This window comes from Taudactylus pleione, unplaced genomic scaffold (genome assembly GCF_031769625.1).
Source record: "Taudactylus pleione unplaced genomic scaffold, aTauple2 ptg000149l, whole genome shotgun sequence".
Taxonomy (NCBI): Eukaryota; Metazoa; Chordata; class Amphibia; order Anura; family Myobatrachidae; genus Taudactylus; species Taudactylus pleione.
In genome coordinates, this window is record NW_028284551.1 from 2,129,211 (window position 1) to 2,148,237 (window position 19,027).

At 42.0% G+C, this 19,027-nt stretch overlaps 1 protein-coding gene across 1 annotated transcript in view; it reads left to right on the forward strand.

The window, feature by feature from the left end:
• TNFRSF17 (TNF receptor superfamily member 17) overlaps positions 1 to 19,027 on the forward strand; it is a 34,239-nt gene that overhangs the window by 5,372 nt on the left and 9,840 nt on the right. Inside the window, 2 exon segments of the mRNA XM_088474248.1 lie at positions 15,646 to 15,705; positions 16,983 to 17,114. Coding sequence (XP_088330374.1) covers positions 15,646 to 15,705; positions 16,983 to 17,114 — 192 coding nt within the window.

The window sequence follows — 19,027 nt, forward strand, 5'->3', positions numbered from 1 at the left end:
GCAGCTAGCAGATGCGTGCTAATGCAGCCTTGCGATCCTAGGACCTCATTCAGAGGCGGTCATTAGTTGCAAGCGGTCGCCCTGAATCAGGGCGGCCGCTTGCATCCGGAATGGCCACCTCCTTGTCGATCGTTAAGCTGTGGGTTATCACCAGGTTGATGGTCACGATGGTGATCACCATCGCGACCATCGGGGCTTACGACCAGACCCTAAGGTTGGGTCTGGGCACTCGTAAGCCCCAGGGAGCTTTCTGCTCTGATGGAGTAGGAAGCTCCCCACTGACAACACTGATGATGTCAGTGCGGCCACCCACAAAATGGTAGGCGCTTGTAAAGGAACACCTCCGTTTTGGAAACCACCCCCCCCGGCCCGCCTACCAAACGGGGTCAGCTGTCGATCAACATCGGCAGCCGCCCCTTTGGTAACGAGCTCCGATCGACAGAGTTTCTCTGTCACTCCGGGGCTTGCGCACGCGCAGTGCGGCCGCTTCGCGTGCGCAGGCCAAACCATCGAGTCGGTTACGAGCGCATCGGCACTCGCGACCGACTCTGAATGAGGTCCCTACTTCCAACCAGTGTAGTAATTTTGGCTGCTTACTTTACAATGGTCGTGTGCTGCAAGGCATGACCCCATTCTCAGCTAGCAACCTGAGGTTGCACTAAGTGGTTACATTACCTATAGGCATAAACATGCACATTGAAATTGTTTTCTTTTTGTGTCTGTATATTATGTTTAAAATAAAATCATATTTATTTCATTATACTACGAAAAAAAAATAAATCCAGTTGGTCAGTGTTGAATTTCCCATTAGGCACATGAAGTACGTGACTAGGGGCGCCATTGCTGGGGGTCAGAACTTGATTTATGACTGTCAGTACGAAACGTACCAGCAACAACGAAAAATAGTCACTGTACTGTAACATATGCCATCTTGTGTGAGGTGCAGACAAGTACGACATGTAAAAAATATAGAGACCAATATATCTGGCACTAGTGTATATTCACAGCAACTTGCTGCTGTGCTTATACAGCAGAGCCTAGACCCCTGTAAATGATACCAGAAATATACAGAAAAATATAAGTGCGCTGCCTACTAAGCTGTGTATATTTAAACTAAGGATGTGCAGGCTCGGATTAGTTCCGATTTCCCGCCAAATTCGGGGTTTTCCCACCAAATTAGTTTTTTTTCCCCGCCAAAAATCAGATCTCAGAAAGAGGCAAAACGTCATCTTTCATGGACAAACATCATAGTTCCTGGACAAAAGTCCATGAAAGATGATGTTTGTCCATGAAAGATGACGTTTTGCCCCTTTCTGAGACCCGATTTTTTGTGGGAAAAATCCGAATTTGGTGGGAAAATCCGAACTAATCCGAGCCTGCGCATCCCTAATTTAAACCATGAATTCATTATTACAATAAACAACAAAGAATCAGTAAAATATTAAGTATAAAAGACCAATAAAAGAAAAAAGCCGGGTATCACACATACATCATAAAGCAATATGGTATGTATTATACTTGAAACCTGTGGCCACAGGATATTAATATTCTCAGCATGCTTTATAGATCTCTTCAGCTTATAATGATGTTTTGTAGGGAAAGCACTGGGACTAAAAATATTGTCCTTTTCAGAAAAGAATTTTCATGCAAATTAGCAACAATTTTTGCAGCAATTCAGAGTGCTTATTATGTCAGTGCTTGAATATTGTATGAAAAGTCTTGGTTAGAATCGTTTATCAAAAGCACCAGCAGTCAGGGTATGCATCAGCCAAGCAATATTATTAATGGTATTAATAAACAGTCATTTCTCAGTTGCAAAGATAGTCAAATATAGCCATAACAATATTGCATTCCTATTCTCTTGTGGAACCAGGATATAGGTAGTTATTCACCACTTAACTTCTGTCACCTGTATGTGGAATAGGTTACCTTAACTAGTGGTTGCTGTGTAAGGATATCGGTGCTCCTATATTTGGATTGATTAACCACTGCTGTAACTGTTTCTGTGTCCTCTCCAGAATAGAAAACTGACCGCAACTCTCTATAGTGTCACTTGCGTCCCCACCTCTGTGACCGCGGTGGAGCTGCTTGGTTGCTGCACACATGCACTAAGTCTCTGGTAGCACAGTTTACCAGGGTGTGCTGTGCTGCTGCTCTGAATTCCATGTACTGCTGATAGGCTGCTCTATCTCCCACGTGCTGCCACCAGTGTGTCCTCCAGAATGCGTGTCACTAGGGAATGGGTCTACTGATGCGTTTCTCCACCCCTTAGGTGGCGGTTTCGTCATAGGATATTTTCCCATTTCACCTAGTGAGATATTTATTATTTGCAGAGCCAATCGGGATTTTATGGGGGTTCCCAGTTAAGGTGGGCTACATTTCCTAATTTTTAACAGAATCGTATGTAATGCCAGCTGTCGGGATGTCTCCTGTCAAAATACTGACAGCAACATCCCGATGGTTGGTATCCCGACAGGGGTCGGGTAACTATACTTGGCCTCCCCCCTTCTCCCCCTAACCCTCACGTCTCGTAGCCTAACCCTAACCCTCCCCACCTGGCACCCTAACCCTCCCTGTTAGTGCCTAAACCTAAATCTTCCCCCTTCATTCCTAAACCTAACCCTCCCCCCTTAGTGCCTAACTGTAAACCCACCCCCCAGTGGTGCCTAACCCTCCCCCCTAGTGGTGCCTAACCCTAACATACCCCCCAAAACCTAACCCCCACTACACTGCCTAAACCTATCACCCCCCCCACGCGTGGCTAACACTAGGGCACCCTGGACTTACCTCATTCGGGGTGCTGTCCTTCTGGATTCCAGTGTCGGGATTAAGATAGGCATCAGTATTTCAACGCCTATTTTAAGTCCTGTGTCGGACTTTAAGTGTCGGAATTCAGACTGGCGGCATGCCGTCTTCCGGTCTAATAACTACATCCCTTTTTAATCTCTCATCTGAAGCTTTCCCACCGATATTTTATTTCCAGTGTATGCATTAAAAAATTTTATTTCCATAATAAGAATTAAAATACAAAATACTCTAAAAAATAAATATAATTCATGTTATACCACATATATTTCATATATACACAGTATATATCATATATATATATTTATATATATATATATATATATTAACAATACTGGATCAGAACCTCTATATACCCCTGCCTGTACCTTCTAAAACCCTTCCTATAAACCTCTAAGGATGACGCTAATTTGCGTACGCAGTCATACCATAAATAAAGACTTAGACGTGGAATCTGTGGTTCCAAAGACAAGTGTTATTCAGGTAAAAGTTCAGACAGTTACACGCAATTGATCAAGACACAATTTAGGCGCAAAAGGAAAATTATACAGACCCAAGTACAGTATACATACGCAGGCGCTTCCGGACCCGGAGATAGGCATCAGCAAGAGACCCCTAGCCATACAGCGTCCAGCACGAAGACTGAGAACCAGCATTCGTGCACACATATTTATACCCCCCCAGAATAAACAGGACAATAGTGAAGTTTGTTGCTGGTGTCATTGGTTCCCAGGGGAGAAGCATCTGTTACAGCACATTTAACAGGCTAGTTCAAATAGACTCTCCCTGCCTCTAACAGCTGGGGATCTTCCTCTTCACGCCCCCTGCAACATCCTAACAGTTGTTCCTAAAATATACATTTTGTTGCTTGTAGGCTCTGCGATCCATAACTCGAGAATGCATGATGCGATCTCCCCACCGATAACACCGGAATACTGTAAAAAGAGTACGCATCAGTACAACTCCAAACACGACTTGTTTAGCATGTATAATACCTTAGTTATCAAATATCTTTATTTCTCAGCATTTAAACTAACTGAACCAACTTAAATCATACACTTTAAAGCGTATTGAATCTTATGTGTGAATATGTAATGTGTGGGTATTCAGGGTTTGATATAAGGTCGCTAGTTAACTTGGGGCAGATGCGTGCGCATAAAGCTAATAAAACAGCGGTTTCATACAAAGTCCTATGCATTCGCTAATATGCGACTAGTTAACAGCTCAATTGTGTGTATTAATGTGTGTATGAGAAATGGTGAAATATGCAAACGCATGGTGCTATTAGTATTATCGCCACATGTACTAAAATGTGAGTTTATCTAAAATGGCGCTTAGGCGGCTATTCGCAAAATGGCGTCTTGCGATCTCATTTTCAGGATGGCGTCTTGTGGCCATTCGCAAGATTCGCAAGATTCAATTTTAAACTGAACTTGTCTCAGCCAATTATTCAGCTTTGACAGTCCACCCTTTGATAGCAAACAACATGCTATCGCAATCTGCTATTAGAATTTAATTTAGTCTTACATTTACATATTATTTGGTGTTATTATGGGATGGCACAAGGTGGTTCTTAATCCATCAATAATGTGTCTCTGAGTGGGGACATAAAACTACTATTATACGCACAGCGTGGATCTTGGAAGATCATGTGAAAGGTGTGGGAATGCACCAGTCTTATAATAGCAGTCTTGAAGGGGAGTTGGGAACACACCGGACGCATATGCCAATTATTATGATGACAATCAGTATAAGGATTAAGAATTTGCCTATGCTGGCGATCACTTCCTGGACCCATTCCCCTAGACCTGAGAGCCATTTCACTGGGTTCAGCCATGAAACCCATCCTTCTATCTTCTCCCCTATTTCAGCCACAGAAGTGTAATGGTTTTTGTGAAATTCCCACTTTAGCTGCAGAATTTCATCCATCTTCCGGTCTATCACCTCCTTAGGGTCGCTGGTATCATTGGTGACATAGGTGCAACATTTTACTCCAAATTGGGTGGCCAATGTTATGCAATACCCTCCAGTAACAGCAGTTAAATAATTCAACACTAGCCTGTGTTGCACCAGTTCTTTCTTGTACACTTGCAATTCTCTCCCTGTATACCTGAATGTGTCATCGTACATCTCGGTGATATTATCTATCAATTTGGCAAGTTCCTGGATATATCTAAAACTTAATGTGCCCCGAGCGATCCTGGTGGGGTCCAATGCGACCAGAACTTGAAAGCCAGTTGTCTCACTGATTAACTGAGTGGCTTTATGTATATTACCAGGTACCATATTTCTTTTGTCTCTGTGTTCATATTGTGTGTGAAGATATGGTGACGGTGTGTTTTTATGTATACCCAGCATTTCAACGTGTGTGAGGGTCATAACTTCTGGGACTACTCTTCCCAGGTAACACAAACCTTTGGAACTCGGGGAGAGCCATTTATCCGCTTTCTTCCACAGATGAAATATACATTATCAGGGAGAACATAAGTAATGGTATGCATTATTATCATTAAGCACATTTCCCTTGCAAACAATCCTATTTCTGGTTCTTCCATCTGGTACATGCAAGTCTCTGGCTGTATTATTTAGCACTATAACCATATGGCACCTTACCAATAATTTCTTTGGTGGAACTCAATGTATACCGATACCTAAAATGTTTCCCACCAGACTTAATGGAGCGCAGCAGATCATGGTTTATGGACTCATTATCAGATCTTTGTGAAAAGGTCATCGTCTGATTATTCCCCATCACTTCCCAACTCCCGGGTTTATTGGGGTTGGTTATGTTTAAACACAAAAGTGATCTATCTACTTGGAATTGATAGAGTTTGAAATTAGGTGGTTTGGATGAGAGACATTTTCCATCCAATGTTTTCCCTTTTTGCAATTCTAAAATTTCCATGATATTCAGCGGAAATGGCACCAATCCTACGTTATGCTGTCCCTGTGGCACATGTGAACACACCCAGCAATCAGTTTGATTTAACACTTTGCCCACCATGCTATGATAATCCTCTAGAGGATACCCACCCCAGTACGGATTATATTTAGGTTGGCACCGTTGGATACAGTTCTCATCAACTAGGGACCCACTAAGCTCACAAATACAGGAATCTTCAGACGATAAACCTCCACACCTTCCCCGAGTATCCGGAATGACAGCTCTCTTAACAATAACAGTACTAAGATTGGTCAGACACTCCCCTGATTGGCATTGCACTCCTCCTGATTCCACTCCATCAGCACTGCCATCAGCTCCCGTTTCCTCAATCGGTCCCCCATCACAGACACTGGATATCCCCGGACTGACCAGGATGGTGAACACTCTAAAAGAGAATATGAAAATGAACACAGCAGGCCCGTCCATTGTCACAACAAGACCTGCAAATTTCTCTCAGTTCAGGTATCTTACTACGACCTTATCAATCCTCCCGGAACAAGCTCGCGAGCGACAGGTCCACGCTATCAGCTTTGTCTCCGACTTGTTTCTCCACCGGTTGATTGACCTTTTAGCAGTGAGTGGAATGGACCCAGGTATCTCTCTCGGCCACCTTCAAAGATGTAGTACTCGTCAGCAGCACCTGGTACGGACCTTCCCACCGATCAGTCAAACAACCTGAACGCAAGAAATTTCTGATCATTACATATTCTCCTGGTTCAACATCATGACAGTTCGTTTCAGGCATATCATTAGATAACAATTTCAGTTTCTGCTGCTGTTGCTTTAACTGCTTACTCATTGATATAAGATACTTCACAGTTATCTCGTTGTTACCCTTTAGATATTGCTGTGGACTTATAATCAAATGAGGTTGTCTACCGAACAATATTTCAAATTGGGACAGATTCAGAGGAGGTCTAGGAGTGGTCCTTATGCTATGTAGGACCAAAGGTAATGCTTCTGGCCATCCTAGTCCAGTCTCAGTCATGATTTTAGTTAGCTTATTTTTAATAGTCCCGTTCATCCTCTCTACCTTTGCACTGACTTGCGGTCGGTAGGGGGTGTGAAGTCGGCTATTAATACCCATCAGCTTACACATATTTTGAAAAACATCACCTGTGAAATGGGTACCCCTATCACTCTCGATGATTTTAGGGATACCGTACCTGCATACAAATTCCTGAACTATTTTCTTGGCAGTAAACGCAGCAGTATTAGTGGCCACTGGGTAGGCCTCAACCCAGTTAGAAAATACGTCTGTGCACACTAATACATACTTAAGGTTCCTGCAGGGTGGTAATTGGATGAAATCAATTTGTATCACCTGGAAAGGTCCATCAGTCGGTGGAATGTGGGACGGTTTGGTAGGGATCGCTTTCCCTATGTTCTTTCTCAAGCAGGTCAGACAGGACATTGCTATCTTTTCTGCTTGTGAAGAAAAACCTGGTGCGCATCAGTATGCCCTCACCAACTTGCACATACCCTGTTTACCCAGATGAGTTAGACCATGTGCTGCCTCAGCCAGGCTGGGGTAATACGCCTTGGGGGCTACTGGCTTACCATGTCCGTCCCTCCAGAGCCCAGAGGACTCTTGCCCACATCCCTTGGACTTCCAAATGGATTTTTCCTGAATTGAACACAAATTTTGCATTTCAATTAATTTCAGCATATCAATAGTTTGAAATGACATAACTGTTTCAGTTGGAGGAAACATTTTTAACCCTGCTGCCCATTTTGCAGCTTCATCAGCTCTGTTGTTGCCCAGTGACACCGGATCATCCTCACATGTGTGGGCCTTGCATTTAATTACTGCCACTGACTTGGGTTGGATTGCTTCTAAAAGATGTTTTATGTGTCGGGAATGTGCAACTGGTGTGCCTGCTGCTGTCAAAAAATTTCTCAGACGCCATAGAGCCCCAAAATCGTGCACCACCCCGAACGCGTACCTCGAGTCAGTGTAAATGTTAGCAGATTTGCCTGCTGCCAGTTCACATGCTCTAGTCAGTGCTACTAACTCAGATATGTCATACAATCATGCATATCATTATGTCTGCCGAACTCACCTCCCGCCAGCAACTCCTCTCCTTCCACCCTTTGTACATCATGTTGTACATATGGTAGGTATGTTGCTGGATTCAGCGTACTGCAACGTTTAACAGTAATATTTGCAGGAGCGATTAGAGCTAGTTCCCATTTGGTGAACCTAGCCGAGGAGACGTGTCTGGTTTGAGCTGAGTTCAACAGAGCAGATACAGCATGGGAAGTGTAGACAATCATATCATGGCCCAATACCACGTCCTCACTTTTACTCACCAATAGAGCGGTAGCTGCTACACTTCTCAAACAGGTGGGGAGTGATCTTGCTACCGTGTCCAATTGGGCACTGTAGTATGCTACGGGCCTACTGGCATCACCATGTTTTTGTGTAAGGACACCTGCAGCACAACCATCGGCTTCCGTACAATACAAATCAAAAGGTTTTTCATAATCAGGTATTCCCAATGCAGGAGCTCTTGTCAGACTAGCCTTAAGATTAAGGAAAGCCTGTTCTGATTCCTCTGTGTGTATGACACAATCGGGTTTTGAGGAAGAGACTAATTCCTGCAAAGGTAAGGCCAAAAAAGAAAAACCTGGTATCCACATTCTACAGTATCCACACATTCCCAAGAAGGTACGAATTTGCTGTTGATTCTGCGGCAGTGTCATGTTTTGTATGGCCTGGATTCTATCTGTTGTAAGGTGTCGTAACCCCTGGGTTAGGCAGTGTCCCAAATATTTTACTCTGGATTGGCATGGCTGTAGTTTGTCTTTAGCCACCTTGTGTCCTGTTTGTCAGAGATGAAGTAACAAAAGTTTAGTATCATTCAAACATGACATAAACGAGTCAGAACATAGCAATAAATCGTCCACATATTGAATTAGAACAGATCCATTGGCAGGTTCAAAAGATTGTAAACAGTCATGCAATGCCTGGGAGAAGATACTGGGGCTGTCTATGAAACCTTGGGGTCATCGTGTCCATCTGTATGTAAATGCGAATAGATACTGACAATCAGGATGGAGAGGCACAGAGAAGAAAGCTGAACAGAGGTCAATGACAGTGAAATGGGTTGCATTTGGTGGGATTTGCATCAAAATGACAGCTGGATTCGGCACTATGGGGAATTGGCTCTCTAATACCTTATTAACACCTCTAAGGTCTTGTACCAGCCTATAACCCCTCCCACCACTCTTCTTCACTGGAAAGATGGGACTGTTGGCTACACTAGCTGTACGAACTAAAATTCCCTGTTGCAATAATCGCTCAATTATTGGAAAAACCCCTAATTCTACCTCCTGTTTTAGTGGGTACTGGGGAATTTTTGGAGCTTGCCTTCTGCTTTTTAAATTTACCATTACTGGGCTTACATTTGCCATTAATCCAGTGTCCTGTCCATCTTTAGTCCAAAGGGAATCTGGAATTCGGGACAACATTTCATCTACCTGTGATGGAGTTTCATTTAAAACGGTAGAGTGATACACTATCCTTTGAGGAGTGTCTAACATATCCCGCACCTCGTATACCATTCTCTCTGGGATATCTAAAAATACACCATCAGGGGTGCAATATATAACACATCCCATCTTACATAACAAGTCTCTGCCCAGTAGGTTAGTAGGAGCCGCAGCAGCCAGGAGAAAAGAATGCCTGGTATGCAACGGCCCAATAGTAACCTCTGTGGACTTTGTTAAAGGATAATGTTCCACTTTACCTGTTACACCCATTGTTGGTACTGTCTCGTTGGTCACCTGCAAATTAACGGGAGATTTTATCACCGACCTGGTCGCCCCTGTGTCTACAAGAAAAGGATATTCAGTTCCAGCTACATCAACCATCATGACCGGTTCTTCCCTAGTACTTCCCATTAACCTGACCATCTGTAGACTACAGGTATGACCTGACCCCTAGCGTTGGCTACCATTCTCCAATAAAGCATTTACGGCTACAATTGGAGCTGGTGCCTGCTGAACATTTGCTGGCCTCTGTGCATATCCCTTATGGGGATATCTAGGTCTTCCCTGATGTGGGATCCCTACTCCTTTTACTGTACAGTTTCTACTTAAGTGTCCTGTTTGTTTACAGTTAAAACAGGTTCGTGTTCCGGGTGAAGACATGTGGTGTTGTGAGGTTTGCGCAGAGGGTAAAGGTGGTGGATATTGGTAAGGATAGGGAGGGTAAGGGTATTGTGGGGGATAAGAAGTTGGTGGATAGCCTGGGACCTGTGGTTGCATCGGGTTATTGAGATAGAGTTGTGTTTGTTGTTGAGTGGGGTTAGTGAGAGCACATACTTGTTCAGACGTGAGTTTGTGTGCAAGTGCAAGTGTATCTGTTGGCTGTGATGTTACCGTCATTCCCTCCAGAGCTTGTATACTGACAGCCATTAGTTTTTTGCTCTGGGCTTCTCTCTTTTTGGAGATGTTTTTATCATGTTCAATGGCGGTTTCTATGAGGGTATCTATTGGGAGTCCCTGCCAGCCAGGCTGTGAGGTCTGAACCCGAGTTTTTAAACTCTCTTTCAGACTGTCCACAAGTACTGTGACTATCATCCCCCGGTGGTGAGTGCTATCTTTAATATCCTCTATCCCAGTCTACTGGGTGATAGCCTGCAGAGCCCGATCGCAATAATCTTCTGCAGTCTCACTCTCTTTCTGCTTAATGGTGAAAATTATGTTCCAGTTAACTACTACTGGAAAATATATACCCAATTGAGTTACAATGCAGGAAATGTTACCTTGGTTTACTTGGTCTGTTAAGGGAACGTCACCATCCAATACACAATCCGTGATAAATTTTGTCACGTCGGTATTGCGTGGCAGACAGGCCCTTAACACCACACGCCAATCTTTATTAGTGGGCTCATGTGAACTAACCAAATTTCTCAAAAATCTTTGACATTTGGCTAATTCCTTTTTGGGATCGGGGAAATCATTTATGATGGAATTTAGTTCTGCTCTTGTCCAAGGACAATGCATTACTACTTCCCTCGTGGGCACTATACCATTCGCGTCTGCATTTCCATTTGGAACAGTTATTGTCCGAATGGGATGCAGACCGGTAGCGCTGCTACCTTTGACCTGATTACCTGGCTGGGGGTTTAGTCTGCTGCTGCTACGTATGGTATGAACAACTTCCTCTACGGGTGCAGAGGGCATTAACACTTCCCTTGCTGTTACCGATGGAGATGGCGGCACCACTCGTGATTGTGGTGATGCAGTATCTATCATCTGCACAGCATGGGAAATGGCAGACATTACAATAGGCTCATTATCCGCATCATGAACATTTTCTTTATAGTTGTTTAAGAGAGGGTACAAGTTGCTTGTTACATTTTAATGGGTATTTTTGGTAACTGTACTTGCACCTCCATCCACATAAGGTGGGGGAGGTGAGCGTGAACTACTGGCAATACTCTCCATGACACTACCTTGCCGCACGTGCGCGCCATTTTGCGGCTCGCCCGTATTGCAATTCAGCGTCGCGGATGTATTTTCTGGCAATGTGCTCACGACGCTAGTTTGCGTAGTTTGCACATTGTTAAGCCACGCATCCCCTTCATGCTGCCACAGTTTTAAACATTCAAAATATTTAACCTTTTTCTCTCGGGAGCGCATCAAACTGATGTGATCCTGGACATTGTCTAACACATTTTTATCAAAACTACCAATTCTGGGAAACGGTCTAACACTCTTCCTCGTCATATTATACCATAAATCACAATACCTTATTGCATGAGTACCGTACTTGGTATGCATGATACGACGGGCCGATCCGATTGGCACCTCCATTAGCAGCACATCATTGCATAACATCTCTACTGTTTGCGTGGCTCCCATTCTGAGACAACTCCTACGCTTTTCAATAAAGATTTAAACCGGTGAAAGACAATCAAGACACTTTCACTTACCTGTGGACGATTTAAGTCGGCGGCGCCCACACACCTGCATAAGATTTAATAAGGCAACTTCCACACCTGGATAAGATTTGAAAAAGGCAACTTCCACACCCGGATGAGATTTAGTAAGGCAACTTCCACACCTATGAGAGTTTATATGTCGGCTACTCTCACGCACCTCTCTACAACAAAGACAACATGTACACCTGCTACTGTGTATAGAACCGTAAAGCTGCTTACCGAGTGGCTAGACTAACCCTTGCACCTAGCCCTTAAGGATCATACGATACCCTTAACTTTGTTCAACAAATATTCACTGTTACACACTTTTTCCTGCGCAGAAAAATACACGTTAACCCAGATATTGGTAATAGAAAAAAATGTAAACCTCAATGGCTTTGTTCAAACACGTGGCAGCACAACCGGAAGTACGTATACGCTAATGTGCGACCTGTCGCATACACAATAATGCGACTACCACACAACCGTATAATGGCTTTTTAACTGCGTACGCAAAAGTGCATCTTTGCTATACTCAGTACTGCGACACCCCTTTAAACGTAAGGTTCTATCAACAGAGGAAAACAATCTTTTTCCTCTCTTGTCCCTGGATTCTAGTCAGCTTCCTTGATTCACACGGAGACGGATAGCGATCTTTCAGCACAAAGCGGTTGCAGGCAAACCCTGCATGTGGCCACTCCACCCTTTGCTGAAATATCGATAGACGTATGTACCGTGTGAGCAGGTAAGTGACTTCACTACGAGCCCCCAACTAACGATACTGGATCAGAACCTCTATATACCCTGCCTGTACCTTCTAAAACCCTTCCTATAAACCTCTAAGGATGACGCTAATTTGCATACACAGTCATACCATAAATAAAGACTTAGACGTGGAATCTGTGGTTCCAAAGCACGTGTTATTCAGGTAAAAGTTCAGACAGTTACACGCAATTGATCAAGACACAATTTAGGCGCAAAAGGAAAATAATACAGACCCAAGTACAGTATACATACGCAGGCGCTTCCGGACCCGGAGATAGGCATCAGCAAGAGACCCCTAGTCATACAGCGTTCAGCACGAAGACTGAGAACCAGCATTCATGCACACATATTTATACCCCCCCAGAATAAACAGGACAATAGGGAAGTTTGTTGCTGGTGTCATTGGTTCCCAGGGGAGAAGCATCTGTTACAGCACATTTAACAGGCTAGTTCAAATAGACTCTCCCTGCCTCTAACAGCCGGGGATCTTCCTCTTCCTAACAGTTGTTACTAAAATATACATTTTGTTGCTTGTAGGCTCTGCGATCCATAACTCGAGAATGCATGATGCGATCTCCCCACCGATAACACCGGAATACTGTAAAAAGAGTACGCATCAGTACAACTCCAAACACGACTTGTTTAGCATGTATAATACCTTAGTTATCAAATATCTTTATTTCTCAGCATTTAAACTAACTGAACCAACTTAAATCATACACTTTAAAGCGTATTGAACCTTATGTGTGAATATGTAATGTGTGGGTATTCAGGGTTTGATATAAGGTCGCTAGTTAACTTGGGGCAGATGTGTGCGCATAAAGCTAATAAAACAGCGGTTTCATACAAAGTCCTATGCATTCGCTAATATGCGACGAGTTAACAGAGCAATTGTGTGTATTAATGTGTGTATGAGAAATGGTGAAAGATGCAAATGCATGGTGCTATTAGTATTATCGCCACATGTACTAAAATGTGAGTTTATCTAAAATGGCGCTTAGGCAGCTATTCGCAAAATGGTGTCTTGCGATCTCATTTTCAGGATGGCGTCTTTCGACCATTCGCAAGATGACGTCGCCGCGATTCAATTTTAAACTGAACTTGTCTCAGCCAATTATTCAGCTTCGACAATATATATATTTATTAATAACATCCCAGTTTGCACTTGGTACTTTAAAGAAGCACAGAGCTAAATATCCCCTTTTGAAAGCTTTTTAATGCTATTGCTGCATTACCATAATTGCTGCCTGTGTGCAGCTTTGCAATTCCGTCCTAGGATAAATCAGGCCCCTAGACTGTCAAATCTAATATTAGTCTCTTTATGTAACATAATGATATGCACCAAACAATTTTTAAAAAGTAAAAAATATACAGATCCTATATAAAAAATTAGCCATATAAATCTAATATCGTCAGAATAAATTAATAGTGCCAATAGCTTTGCAAGATTCTCTTATGTGAGTTACAACATTGTTCCATAGATACTGTTTTGCAACAATGTAAAACTTTTTAGATGTGGCAATATGTATTCAAATACTTTATCAAAAAGATACAGCAGCAAGTTAAATCTTAAACAGTATTACGTATTCTCAGTGCTGGAACAGGTCATGAAAGTGCTACAATGCAGCGGCCGCAACTTTTTCTCACAATATGCAATAAACAATTTTGGCACTGGATCAAATAGTAAAAACATTTCCAAAGCAAGATCCATAGTTTATTTAGCTTCATAAAGTCCACAGCAGTACTTGGGTTTTGAATTTGCTACTCTTTCCGGGAGCTCAGGGCCTTATCCCCAGATATCTGGTACAGGCACAGCCACTGCATCTTAGTACATAGCCATTGTATTAAAAAGTGGAAAATTCGCAGGAGACGTCTTAAGTAAAAAGACACCCACTGCTGGCTTCTCTGATCCACTGGTGCATCCAAGAACGCAACAATTGAGTACACCATTATCTTGCACTGGTTTAATTTTATGTCCCCGTGGCCAGTAGGAACTATGAGCTGTGGGCATGCGGGGGGCGGGAAGGTGATTGCCTCTGTCTGGCTCTCACTGCGCATGTCAGGGATAGACATTTTAGTTCATTATAAAATAGATAATACATTACATCCATTCGAAAGCTGCTGTGTTTGGGTATATGAATTAAATATTATCAATTTGTTGCTCCTAGCACCTGATTAACTGTTTCTTCCTTTAAAATAAAAACAATGCTTGACATGTAACATTACTCTTCTGTACTGTTGATGGACACAGACAGTGGGCCTGATTTAGAAATGTACGTTATTCAGATGTTTTTGCAGTTGAGCGATTATCGGCCATCTGCACATGCGTCTATTTAGCACTACGTATGCGTCAAGCTACGTTACCATAGTCGCTCGCAGCAAGTATTCATTTGCTGTGTAATTGACAGTCAGGGAGCATTTGGAGGTGGTAACGGGGAGTGTCGGCAAAAATGCAGGCATGTCACAATTGTTTTGGGGGTATGTCACATCCATACTCCAGAGATTCCCAAACTTGCCCTTTAATGCACCCTGACAGTACAGGTTTTAAGGATACCCTTGCTTGACCACAGGTGACATAATTAGCTCCTCAGTTAATTTGATTAAACACCTGTGCTCAACCATGGATAATTTGACCTTTTGGGGTGCCTTGAGGAACGCGTTTAGAAACCTCTGGCATACACATGGCTCTGGCGTTTCAGTTCCTGCGGCTATGCCACGCAACCATAGACTCACTCAGGACTACTCAATACATATCCTGGCGGCAGTGACATGCATATTTTCGCATAGCAGCTGCATACGGGATTGCAGCTGTGGTGGCATTAGCGTACCTCTCTGAATTAGGCCCAGTGACACAGACAGTGTGCCTTTCTGTGTCTACAGTGATTATTATAGAGATTATAGTATGCACATTACATACATCTCCATTTCTGTACAATTCTATAGGATGTGGGAACTTTTATATATAAATTGATCATTCACACTTCTAGATGACAACTTGGATGTTAGATTTTGAAGTCATTTGTTTTATAAAATAGAAGTTGAAAGCTAATGGCTATAATATTTTTGTTTTTTAAACACTCCTAGCGTAGGGTACAAACGGTATTTAAAAGCTCCTGTTGACATATAGCAAAAAAAGTGCCGCATAATACAGTAGTGCATGTTAGATTTTTACTTTACTATTATTATTTCATATTTTAGAGACACCAAAATACTCACAGGTCCTGCCAACAAGTGTTTTGACTACATATGAAACCAAAGGTAATTAGAAAGATTGAAGCATTTTGGATAGTTCCAAAATGTCTTAGATTGTGGATTTAGATTAGTTGGTTGATGAATAATAAAAAGGGGTGAGGTAATTATAACTGTATTTGAAATTCCCTTAGCTGTGCAGAAGATATAGACATTTGCTTGTAGAGCTGATATTTTCAGTATAATCAATTGCAAACAGAAAAATGTTCTTCTCCCAAGAGTAATTCAAACTTGTGACAGGTTCTCTTTACTGTAATAAGGAGCCCCTAATAAAGGGCAACATCTAACATCCCAATGGTGTCTTCTTAATCCAGTATATAACACTATTGTCCCAGTCAGAGGCAAATGGGAGTATAGTGGATCGTGTCTGCCTCTAGCTTGTAGCTACCAGCAAGCACTCCCAGAAAATCCAATTCTTACTATATAGCAAATTCCTGGACCACCTACTCAAGCTCCCTAGTATGTTCTCTCTGATTACCACCCCTCCACACCAGGGGCTTATTAAGGCCCAAGGCGGCCTGTGTACAGTAGGCTCTCTCCTTTGAGCAGCGGCCCACCCAGCTCCTATACCTTGTGATGACAAGTGGCTCCTACCTCCTCCATGGTGCCATCTTCCCAGTGATATTCGGGTATATGGTACATGTACAGTGCCAGAGTCTTTATTTTCACTGCGCGGCACAATCTTTCTTAAGATGTCACTGGGAAAATGGTGCCACAGAGGAGAAGGGACCTACTTGCCAGCACAAGGTAAGTATACTTTGGGTGCAGGGTGTGCAGTGAGGGACTACCCTGGAACCACAATATGGTGCACCATACACCCTACACTCATAATAATACACTTATACTCTCCAACAAAGGTTCCCAAACTTGGTCCTCAAGGCACCTTAACGGTCCAGGTTTTTAAGGATAACCATGCATGGGCACAGGTTACTTAATTATTACCTCAGTCAATTCGATTTAACCATCTGTGCTCAACCATGGGTATCCTTAAAACCTGGACTGTTAGGGAGCCTTGAGGTCCGAGTTTGTGAACCTCTGGTCTACACCATTCAGTCAAGCTTACATTTATTTTCTTTGTACACGCACACAACCTACTAACCCCCGCCCCTCCAAGAACATTGCTGTGTGATTGGATCATATAGCTCAACTACCCACTTTCTCTATTTCTATCTTGCTTGACAACTACTGTATGCAGTATATGGTACTAGATAAATATAAACATATATAATGTAATACAATAGTAACTGACTCATGTCAATGTATAATAAGGATTTTCTCTCTTTCAGATACTAGCAGCCCAGTGATTGCAAATGACACAACTTACATTTATTGGATGCTGTTGGCTTTGTCTGTTGTGATAATACCAACTATATTAGTTATAACAATTGTGCTGAGAAGAAAACAGAAGATTCATAGAGGTAATGTGTATATAATATAAGGATATGTTTTAAAGAATAAGCTTCTAGCAGTGGTGTCAAACTAGGGCATGCTAAAACTGTGGCAGGGCATGCTGGGATATGTAGCCCCACAGTAGCTGGATGGTCACGAGTTTGACACCCCTGTGAATCAGAATCTGAGTTGTCCACTAGTCTGCTCTGTGGATGCATCTAACCATTTTTAGTCTATGTACTAAACCTTGGATGGAGATAATGTGAACAGAGATAAAGTCCCAGCCAATCAGTTCCTAACTGTCACAGCCTGTAATGTCAGTTAGGAGCTGATTGGCTGGGACTTTATTTCCATTTTCTTTATCTCCATCCAAGGATTAGTAAATAGAGCCCCTAATCATTGTGTCATTTCAAAGTGTAATAATTTCAGCTGCACGGAGCATAGGGCTGACACAACTGTATGATGATAGTGATGACCGCTAATTTCAGATAGATGGGATGGAGCAGCCGAATAGATGCAGCCAACTCTGAATATGGGCAAATATTCCTATTTATTTTCATGCATGCTGTTAGGGGGTTCTTTCTTTTCATCCTTCCTTCTTTATGCTTTGTTTTGTACACTAAGCCAATTGCCAGTTTAAACCTAATATATCTGAAGAAAATATTCTATTATTCATTAAATAACCTCAGGTTATACGTAATATATATATATATATATATATATATATATATATATATGAACTCGCAAAGTGTTTATCCAGAATTATATACCCTTTAAATCATTTGGCTCATTTGGATAATAACATTGCACACAAGATGTGATAAAGTTAAGTGTTTTTATATTCATCAAGTAAATTCTCATATAACAGTATTTAAACTTAACAATACTAGTTAAAATACAATATAAATGATACAGAGATGATAAGAGAGGGAGATTGAGAGAGAGAGTGAGAGAGAAACCAAGAGAAAGGGAGAGAGAAAAGTGTATGGGAATGTGGATGCATGGGGGTGGGATGGTGCTATTGTCCAAACATCATGGCACAAGGATAACCTCCATTTTGAAAACTCCCATAATACACTCAATTTTGAATGTCAGAAAACTCATATAATGTTGTAACTCTGTAAATCATATATCCATTAATGATCATAATTATAATAACTATAACAAACCTATATGTACTATACAACACCAAAACTGGGTAGAATTATAACTATGATCACAAGACTAGTAATTCACAACTTCCATTGAAGCACATGGTTCAATGGGGGGAGGGAAAGCACATGGAGCTCCTTTGTTTACAAGCCTCATGGACCATAGACAAACTCCATTTTGAAAACTCACATTGAAGACTCCCATAATGCCATTGTCTAACTCACATGGTGGCAGCCATATTTAACTAAAACTGCAGACTCCATCTTGGTATGTGGGGGTCATCCTTATCCCATTCAAAGCTGTTATTAATTCAACTTCCATGATATATTACTGATACCAGACTATGATTACATCCATGATACTATACAAACTTATTCAGATTCTATAACATTGTATAATACTAATGACTTGATTCCTCTGCTCTCTATTATGTTCAACCATTCCATTTCTATCAAATCTCTCTAGTAAGCACCATATAATAGCTAAAATACCAGCATACAACACATAGTGCACAATTCTATCATAATACTGAAATAACACCAAAACTATCATAGTATTATAACTATGATCACAATACTAGTAATTCACAACTCCATTGAATCAAGCACATGGTTCAAGGCCCTAACACAGCTCACCATCTGGTATTAAACTGAAATATATATCACAGCCAGCCACAAAACACATGATTTCAACATCTTCTATGTAAGCCATGTGTGGTTAGAGAGATAGATACTTATCCATCAGGTAGGTAAGCGGCTAGCTTCTCCATACCTCCAGGAGATTGAAGTTG